Raw genomic sequence first — 9835 nt, 5'->3', positions numbered from 1 at the left:
CCCTTTTTATATTTTCTCCCAAAGATGGTAGTGATTTTTGTATCTTAATTAATTAATTATTAATTACATCGGTTTATTCATTGTGCAAAGGAAGGACAGCAAGAGGAAAAGGAAAGATGGAAAAAACGTAACACTATTATTATTATTATTATTATTATCGTATACAATATATTATTATATTATTATTAAGTGCAAATATACAGATAATTCATACTGCTCGTTTGTTTGTCACGTATCTTTGTCAGTTCCGTGAAGGTGTGCGGATGTTTTTCAAATGATTTTTTTGTATTATTTTTTTGTTGGAGCGAATTGGGGTACATTTAAAACGTGTGGGTATTTAATTTCGACGTGATTGTCCTAGGGTCAGAAAAGTTGGCGGGGTGATTGCTCTGGCACTCAACGCTTCCTGCAGTTACCTCCGGGAACGCTTCACCTTGATATTACATAGCCTGCGGTAATACGGAGTTCGGGCTTTGCGTATAGCAGGATATACGTATTGCGGATGGGTAGGTGTAGATAGGTAAGTAGATGGATGATCGAGGGTCGGTTAATAACAAGCAGGTAGTCGCAAAGTAAGCAGCCGAATTGGTCTACGAGATGGCGCTAGACTCGCGTCGTGATTCCTGGGAGGAAACGCTTGCTGTCAGGGTTCTTTTGGACCTCGACGAGGATGAACCTGACCTGGTGTTGGACGTGCTGCTCTGGTTGTTCGACGGTTCAGGTCGGCAGAGGATACTTCGTAGGAATCCACGGAAGCCCTTGTGCCACCAGGCGTAGATTATCGGATTCAGAAGAGAGTTCAGGAAGCCGAGGATCGCCAGTGGCGACGCTATCGCCACCTTCAAGGTGCCACAGTTCTGGGTCCTCTCGTCGCACGTGACGTAGACGCAACACGCTATGAAGTAAGGCATCCACGTGACGACGAAACTTCCGGATGTCAGGAGAACGACCTTCACAGCCTTTACCTTGGACGGTTTGCTTCGACGCTTTTGATTCGTAGATTTTGCGTCCTGGACTTCCGCTCCGAGGCCACCGCGAGTGATACGTATTTCTGTTATCTTGTTTTTTTCTGCCGTACCGGAAGTTGCGGCGGTCGCTGCTTGCCGAGCGTCCGCGCGCTGCAACTGGGTCACCTTGTTGATCGCGTGGTACAGGATGATCCCGTAGAGGATCAGCACCAGGAGGATCGGCAGCAGACCGATTACCGTTATCAGGATTATCAGACCTGGCGGTGCCAACTTTATGAACCAGCACCAGCGACCGTTGTTCGTCGAGCCGGACCAACCGGTTAGTGGTAGGAAGCCTATTATCAGACCCAGGATCCAGGTGAAGAGGATCAGGAGACGCGCTCTTGTTGGGTAGACCCATCTTGAATAATTGAGACCGTGGACTATGTACAGGAACCGGTCAATTGCTATCAGACCCACTGAGTAGATTGAGGTTATCGTGCTGGAGACTATCATACCTGTTGATTAAATTAATTTTTCTCTTTAATTAAAATTTAATATTGACTTGGAGATTTAAGGGTTACGTCAAATCTCATCTTACTTTCTGTTATCTGAGTCATGTACTGGAGTTATATGTATCGGTATATGTACGCCTCGGGTATTTATTAAAGCCTGGATAAAAGCACCAGGTCCCGTGCGGATTATACGGGCAAGTAAAATATACCGATCGGCTTCCAAGATAAGGAATTATTAATGGCGAATAACCGGATGAACCTGTAACGTATTGCTGTACGTTTCTATAGGCTCCTTGGATATTCTGTATATTGGTATCTATATCCTACATATATATATATTTTTATATGGTGCATTCGACTACGTGATTATCCAGGATCAACTCGATAATGCACTCAATATCGAATAACGATAGATTCCTTTAAGATACCTTACAATATATTATATGGGTACCAGGATCAGGATCTAAACCTTTCAGGATATTCGACATATCTTTATGAGACCCCTATTACCAGTGGTAGCTGACGTTGTAACCCCCCCAAGTCAAGATCTTTGGTCTTTGCTAAGTCCCCATCCTCAACCTTCCATTACCAACCTCGTTTACGAAGAGTCGATACCCTTTTTGATATTTAACTCTTCTTATTTTTATTATAGATTCCTGTAATTGAGGTTACCTAACTGCACGGTGCAGGTTAAGTGCGTTCTCAACGTCTTGGGGTAGAACTGACCAAAAAGAACTGCCACCCCTGTCAACAGGTCAGCCATGGCGACGTTTCCGAGGAAGAGGTACGTCGCCTTTGGCTGAACTCCTTTTTTCAATAACAATCCTGAAGATAAGGTCACCGCCAGATTTGTCACTATTATCAGACATCCCAGAACCGGTATCAGCACGTCGTACAGAGCCAATTGGGTCTTCACGCCGTAGACGTTGGTCAGGTTATTACGGGGATCTAACGTGGTGCTCACCAGGATGAGACTGTCCGTCGTCACTTCAACGTATTGATCATCACTCACGTACTCCATCATGGGCTCGTTTGACGTTTATGATAATCACCAAGAGACTGGTTCATACACTGTAACTATATTTATCAGGGTATACAAAATTTGATATTGCAGTGTATAAAAAATGACGAATAATATCATCTAGGAAAATAATTTTTCATTAGGTTTACTATCTTCATGACTTGGCACAAGAATACGCTTATGGTACTACTGATAAGGATGGCACTACAGATACTTACAAATATTATAACTGATTGATGGCTATCGATTTACTTGGTCCAGGTACTTTTTTGTACTACCAGTTTTCCTCTAATCACGTTTATCCAATTTTCAGGACTGATTGGATCTTTATAAAATTCATTCCTCCCATCACCAGGGTGACCTCTCTAGTGTATGTCAAGGCTTCTAGGGATACAACCAATATCGACGAATATCCCTAGGTACACTGATAAGGTTAATGCAAATAATCCCTGAAAATAATCCTGAGGATAAACACGTTACTTTGATGATGATGTACTAGGCACCATACATCTACATATACGTCATGTGTATTCTTCCAAAACTAGGGTCGACTTATATTCATTAGAGTAATTAATAATTTAATAATTTACAGTTCAACGGGTCAGAAGACGTTTTCCAGTTTCAGTATCTTATAGGCCCACTAATTGACCATATGATGAAATAACTAGTCATCCACGATGACTTCATTGATGTAAATGTAATGATTTGTATTTTTCTTCTTCTCTTTACCTCTCACTTCTCTCTCCTTCTCTTGCCACTCGTTTTCAGAGTCCCTCGTCAACGTCTTCCTGTCCTTACCGCCATCTTCAGCCACCATAAGAATAAAGGAGGCGATTTTTTCCCTAGGTCTCTATTATTCAAGCAAACCCAACCGCCGCCTTATTGCCAACACCTGATACCGTTGCTCCTACTTAGATGAGACAAAGTCCATCACTCTATTCTTTACTCTGAACTAGGAGGCTGAGTGCTTCGATTACTTCTTTGCTCTTCTCTCAACGTTCTCGCTCAATGGCTCCCTTTATGACTCGTTCAAGATCGATATGGACCACTGGACAATTTCACTGGAGACAAGTTGATCGACGTCGCTGAAGAATCTCCGAAGAGTCACGTACGGTGTACACGATGACACTGACCAGTCCGGGAGAGTCAGAATGGTCCCGTTGATTGTGGCTCATGCATATAATAATTTATCAAGGTCTTATAGTCTCTCTGTAACATCCGTCTGGTTATCTCTTAGTATTTTTTGTCAGGGAAATACCCGAGATCCTTAACCGGATGTCCATTGTCAATCTCGTGTATTCTTTATACCGCGAACGTGATCCTGTTTGACAATGAATAATAATACGTTAATAGGAAAAGATTTTTCTTGATCGTATAATATAAAAATTGGTATTACCTTTTCTTATTGTAATTAATAATTGCACAGTCAGTCTTAGTCTGTATTGGATTTACTATTGACCTGCAATTATTCCAGGTTTGTGCTCTAACGGTATAGCAGAGTACATTGGAGTATCATGGTGTCCATAGGTAAAAGCATTTCCAGGGTATATATCGGGGAAACTCCATTCCCGAATCGAACCCCATCGGGATACCAAGTCAGTATCAAATTACGATACAAAGAGGGTGGTGGGTGTAGAGAACGTCGAATTTCGTGAAATTTCGAATTGCCGGTAGTCTGTTGGGCTACGAGAAATACATTAGAGTAACTAAGGTTAGGAATTGTATAGTTTGACAGGTACGTACTTTGACAGTGATGAAAATCGGTAAGTACTTTAAACTAGGACATGTGGTACTGAGGTTAAGTAGTGTTGAATTATAGGTTAGATTAAATTTTTAAAAGATCGAAGAACGACGTTCAGACTCCTCGTCGTTGATAAATTTTGTCGTAATTTTAACAGACTAAACTGGAACTCTTCCAGGCAGATTGGGTTGATTGTTCGGACAAACAAAGATTAGCGACTCTACCAGTACCGGCATTGTCTAATGATCTTCATCGATTTGAAAACTGTTGAAATTTCTTTGGAATCTCCCTCTCATTACTCGACTAGGAGAAACCCTCCTACCTCTTAACTCTGACGGCTTTCCTATCTTGTATAGTTGCCAAGGAGCCGGGGTGGAAAGTACATACAGCCCCTATAACGCAGACAGCAGAGTCGAGGTACTAGGGTGCAAATACCCTGATAATAGAAGACGAGAAAAGACAAGAGATTTGAGAGTGTGTGTGTGTGTGTGAGAGAGAGAGAAGAATCGAAGAAACTACAGAGTGACAAAGAAGGTAAACGAGGAGGAAGATTCGAGCCCATCACCTATCCCATAGGAAACCTTATTCTCTACGTCTCCTACGCTCTCACCATTCGAATCCTCTTACATCTTCGAACCAAAGGAGGGACGAAGACAAAAAAAATCTGTGATCCTCTCCCAGAGGGTAGATTCCAACAGCGACTCCATTCCCCAGGTAAAATCTACCTACTTGCACTATAGATAACACGATAACTTATGGAGTTCTAATGTTTGACACTATGGCTTCGAGGAAACACGACAATGAGCAGCCGCCGATGAGCTGTGGAGAAGTTTGTCAGAGCGAGAATGGCTCAGTCAGTCGGTAGGAGTTTGTTCTTGAAAGTGGTGTGGAATTGTACTACAAAGGAAAGCATAGCGTATATACGAGAAGGAAAATGACTGGTAGGTAAGGTAGATAGGTAGGTAGGTAGGTAAGAAGACACTAGTAGAAAAGTGAGGTGGGAAGGGGATCCGGACCGGTCTGTAACGGATGTATAGTGCTTAGCTATTACGGTGGCGCAAGTTGTAGGTTACGAATGAAAGTAAGAGAGAGAAGAGGTTATAGGATGAGAAAGAGAGTTAGATGCTGCGGGTGGATGGAGGTTAGGTTAAAGGGACGGAGAAGCTTGGCCATGGTGGTAGGGATAGGACGGTAGGAGAGAGAATGAGAGAGAGCGAGAGGGAGAATGGGGAAAGACGAGGGAGTAAGTAGTCGAGAGATACCGAGTGCTGGGTAGAGGCTAAGGAGAAAGAGAGAGGGAAAGAGCTTAGCTAAAGTGAGAAAGAGACAGAGAGAGAGAGTCCCACTATGGGGAAATACGAGAGAGTGGAAGGAAGAGCCAGATAGGGAGAGAAGCAATGGCGGAGCTGTATCGATGTCCGGGCGCGTTCACTGTCAGCACACGGCCACATAAACAGGTCCGCGGCTGCAAATAACCGGCTCGGCCGCCGATATGGGGATACGACGAAATGCGATATAGCCTGCCCGTTAAAGCTATACCGATACTTGATATCTCGTGCTCTAGGAAGTTCCGGGATACGTACGCATCCAGCACGTATTTATAAACATCGACGGAAAGACAGTACCTTGACGAATGGATTTCCTACGACGATTTAATACTCAGCTTCCTGTATCATCTGACATCTGGAATCTCATTGTTGGGAAGGATGACAGAAGTACTTTTCTGCTCCATTCACGTGTCATTGGGAGTACCCACCTGTGTAAGCGTCAACATAACCTTAAAACCGGCTATGCGTCGCGTGCTGACTGCATAGAGAGACAGGACAGGTTGGTTAGGTATGCATATACGTATTCTAATGTATACCTAGGTATGCTAGATTAGGTTCGGCTGACAGCGGAAAATGCACGATAATTCTTTTTTACCCTCTAGGAATTAATAGTGTCCTGTGAATTCCTACCGGGACGACTAACTTGCTACTGTTTTCCTGGATCTGTTGGGGTGTCTGTATACATGCTATTATGGCATTAGGATTCTAGTGCAGATAGGACTTTGCTATGGGTATTCTGGACGATCCGGTGGATCTTTAATTATCTTTACTGGTTAATTATCGAGGCGAAATAATACCGCCTGTTAAATTATTTTATTACAGGCCATACCCCGCGCTCTTACCCACTTTTGTGTACAGAGCTCTGACTGTCCTCGCGTATATATATAATATATATATATATATATATGGAAATAGGGTTGGTAGGATATCTGCTGCGGGTAGTTTCATGAAATATCGGTTATTCTCCTTAATCCCATTATATTCGAGAGAATTCAAAGTACATCGTAAATTTTCCCGTCTTGAGAAACCAATCCCTCTCCCCTCCTTCTCCACCCTTCTTGCCCCCCCTTCACCATCCTCTGTGAATATTGCTGCGTGGACATATATTTTTTTTTGTTAGCCCACCCATCCACCCTTGGTCCTCTCTTTTTCTTTTTTCTTTCTTTTCTATACATACAACCCATCCACAACTTCCTTCAACCCTCCGCCAGGATCCTCCGCATTAAACGATGCCGGCTCAGGGTCGATTATGCGTGTTGCGTTTCCCACGGCTTGTTTTTGTTGTCTCGCCGTTGGTTATATCACTAGACATAGTGGAGGGGGGAAGGGGTCAAGGGTTCAGATCTTGCGGAGGGTGGTTTTTACCTTTTATCTTTTGTATATCAATTTCTCTCTCTCTCTCTCTCTCTCTCTCTCTCTCTCTCTCTCTCTCTATTTCTTACCTTTAGCCTTTCTTTCTCTCTTTAACCTTTTTTTTTCTCGGTTTCTAGCTGCCGCTATTCTGCCGGTGGCACTTTCACGGCGAAATAACGCTCCAGCCATCCTCGTGCTCCTCCACCTTGTCCCCGGTACTTTTGCCTCCATCGGGAGCGTCTCGGCCGACCTCCTTCAACGACGCCAAACCACCTCGAATATCATCCGGCGTGCAGAAGGACCTTCCGCAGTATCACCAGCAGTGGAACAGACGGATATTTGTAATCAGCAATCGATATTGAATTTCTCTGGAATTCTCTGGGGAATTAGCGAGAGGTGTCGGCCCCTGGTGACGATACGGATGCGGTTGTTGTCTTGGGGATGAAAGTTCTACCAGAGTACGAGGAGCGTGGAGAGGAAAAGAAGAGAGAAAAAGTTAAAAAAAAAAGAAGAAAAATAATGGACCCAGAATTGAGCCTGGCTACGACTCCTAGTGAAATGGGTGGCTGGGAATTTTTCGCTAGGGGGATAAAGTCGACGGTGTATCTTATGGGGACGTTGGGACGGGATGTGCCGCGCATAGGAACGCATGAATGAATGAAAAACAGAGAGAGGAGGAAGGCGAAGGCGGTTGGAGTAAGTGAGAAAGAGAGAGAGAGAGAGAGAGAGAGGCGGATGAACTTGTGGCTACGAGAGGGCGAGTATCGAAAAGAGTCGGAAGTTCCTTGAGGAGGAGGCGCGGAAGAATTGGAAAAATAGATGGACGACGGAATCGCCGGAATTATTGGAATGGAAACCCAGGAACGTCGCTTAATGGCCGGGGAAATAACGAAGGTACATTTATTATTCAGCGACGCGTATTTACAAAGTTGGAAAAAAGGACTCTGGAAAGTTTGGCTGTGAAAAAAGGAAAATTAAATGTCCGACTAGAGACCAGATGAGAATGCAGAATGAGAGAGGAATAGACCAAGAGCGAGAACGAGAGAGAGAGAGAGAGAGAGAGAGAGAGAGAGAGAGAGAGAGAGAGAGAACAGAGAGAGAAGGACGTGCAGACGTCGTTTGTCAAATTTAGCATGGTCGTCTCTACGAGCGTCGCGACGGTCTCGCCGACGCGTCCCTCGTCGTCGTGCCGTGTCGCCGTGGTTGCATCCGGTCCCGGATGCGTCCCCGGCAATTTGCGGATTTAGCTTGAGCATCCTAGTACGTCGTAGCAGCCAGCAGTAGCAGCAGCATCATCACCATGGAAATACAGGACGAGGAAGAGGAAGAGCACAAGCAACACTAGGATCTGGTGATCCCGTCAGCAGTGGGATGAACTCTAATGAAAACCGGCCCTTGGTGACACGTGACACGTCGCCAAAGGAGAACGAGCTAACCATGGGTTTGTATCTGCGCTTAAGATCCATACTTCGGTTTCTCATGTAAATTACGTCATTTCCGCTTGACAGATCACAGCCAGATGCGGAACGTTGCATTCTCCACAGCATCCTTCAATCGATGCACCTCCTCTCCGAGCTACCCTTACCCAGGATCAAGTCAGCCAGTCAGCTACTACCTTCGCTGGCACTCCTTACTCTACTGTGTACCGGGTATAGCTTCTCTCTTTCTCTTTTTTTAAATCTCTATCCGTCTCCTTCTCTCTATCGGTACTTGCCCTTCCCAATCTCACCCACGTTCTCTTCTTTCTTCCCTTTCACTGACTCTCATTCCTTCCTTCTCTGTCTTTCTATTTGGTACACCCTTCCCACCTCTCTCTCCCTCCCTCTCTCTGTCTCTCTTCCACCCTTGCCTCTGGCTTCATTCACCACTTCGCTGGCGCTAATTCGCAGAAAGTAAATTGCAGGGAAAAAGGGGTGCTTGCTTCCCAGACTCCAGCCCGCCTATATAACCAGCGGCACCCCTCCTGCTGGAGCAGCCCCCAAGCAGCCCACACGAGAGCCAACCACCAAGTGGATATCTCGTTCCACCAATTTCTCGATTCGCTGCTTCAACTTCCCTTCAACCTTTCGCATATGACCTTGTCGCGCTTCGCTTATGCTTCCGCTTCGTTTTACCAGACGTCTAGAAACACCGTGATGCATAGACAGGAGACCCACCCTCCGAGTGGTACACGCGTGGAGCCTTATGAAGAATCAGAGAAGAGGAAATGGACGGTGGTAAAGGAAAGGAGTCAAAGAGGCAGGTAATATCAAGATCCGAGTAGCTTGCTGCTAGTAACAGCCTAGTAGTCCGACTACACTGTGTATCCTTGTTCTCAGTGGGACCTGGCGCCGGTGGCAGTAGGAGCAGTGGTAGTGGTAGACGTCGCCGTTGGATTTCCCAACTCAAACCAGCCTCTGGTTATGTCAAAGAAGCGTGGAAGCAAAGGGGTAGCCAAGCCAAAGGAAGTCGGGCGTACTGAAACGCAAGGGTAAGTATAGGATAAGGCAAAGGAGCTGAAGTAAAAGTTTGACAAGTTTACCAGGGAAGTCCCTTCGCCGTTTTCCTCGAGGATGGGACGCCGGGAGTGGCAGGGGTAGTCGAGCCGTTTCCTAGGACCCACTACGTAGCTGAGCCCGTAAAGGGACATGATATCGTCACGCGATCTGCGCCAGTCTATTACTCCACCCCCAAAACTAAATCCACACCGGCTGTTAGGAAACCGTAACACATGCCTGTGGCTAAGGGTAGAAGAGCGAGAGGGGAGGGATGGCCGATCGAAGCGCAAAGATAACAGAGGGATGGGATAAATGGGTCGCAAAGTCTTCCTGTCCCTTACACTCCCTTGCTTACTCCCTTCACGCTTATCCACTCTACATCTATCGGCAGCCATGCCCCTCTTGCCCCTTGTACATCCAGACACTACTCCCATCCCCTGGCATAACGTCTTC

The 9835-nt window shown here is 45.4% G+C and overlaps 1 protein-coding gene and 1 long non-coding RNA gene across 11 annotated transcripts; one reads left to right on the top strand and one right to left on the bottom strand.

Moving 5' to 3' along the window:
• Positions 1–128: 128 nt before the first annotated feature.
• LOC107271929 (glucose-dependent insulinotropic receptor) lies at positions 129–5008 on the bottom strand. Of its 8 annotated transcripts, XM_025089205.1 has the most exons (7): positions 4835–4989; positions 4547–4616; positions 3880–4166; positions 3074–3804; positions 2702–2932; positions 2135–2539; positions 129–1465 (listed from the first exon to the last, which is right to left on the bottom strand). In XM_025089205.1, the coding sequence occupies exons 6-7, from the start codon at positions 2484–2486 to the stop codon at positions 591–593; spliced, it is 1227 nt and encodes a 408-aa protein (XP_024944973.1). In that variant the 5' UTR covers positions 2487–2539; positions 2702–2932; positions 3074–3804; positions 3880–4166; positions 4547–4616; positions 4835–4989; the 3' UTR covers positions 129–590. The 8 variants fall into 8 exon arrangements, with proteins under 8 accessions (XP_024944973.1, XP_024944972.1, XP_015604022.1 ...); XM_025089204.1 differs by lacking the exon at positions 4547–4616 and having other exon boundaries at positions 4835–5008; XM_015748536.2 differs by lacking the exon at positions 4547–4616 and having other exon boundaries at positions 3880–4158; positions 4835–4928.
• A 187-nt stretch (positions 5009–5195) lies between these two features.
• LOC107271930 lies at positions 5196–9113 on the top strand. Of its 3 annotated transcripts, none has more exons than XR_003061056.1 (4): positions 5196–6060; positions 7043–8346; positions 8414–8554; positions 8834–9113. It is a non-coding gene; the product is annotated as an uncharacterized LOC107271930 (long non-coding RNA). The 3 variants fall into 3 exon arrangements; XR_003061055.1 differs by having other exon boundaries at positions 8809–9113; XR_003061054.1 differs by having other exon boundaries at positions 8414–9113.
• The last annotated feature ends 722 nt before the right edge of the window (positions 9114–9835 follow it).

This window comes from Cephus cinctus, unplaced genomic scaffold (genome assembly GCF_000341935.2).
Source record: "Cephus cinctus unplaced genomic scaffold, Ccin1 Ccin1_scaffold1062, whole genome shotgun sequence".
Lineage (NCBI taxonomy): Eukaryota > Metazoa > Arthropoda > Insecta > Hymenoptera > Cephidae > Cephus > Cephus cinctus.
This window is presented reverse-complemented; position numbering and strand designations above follow the sequence as displayed.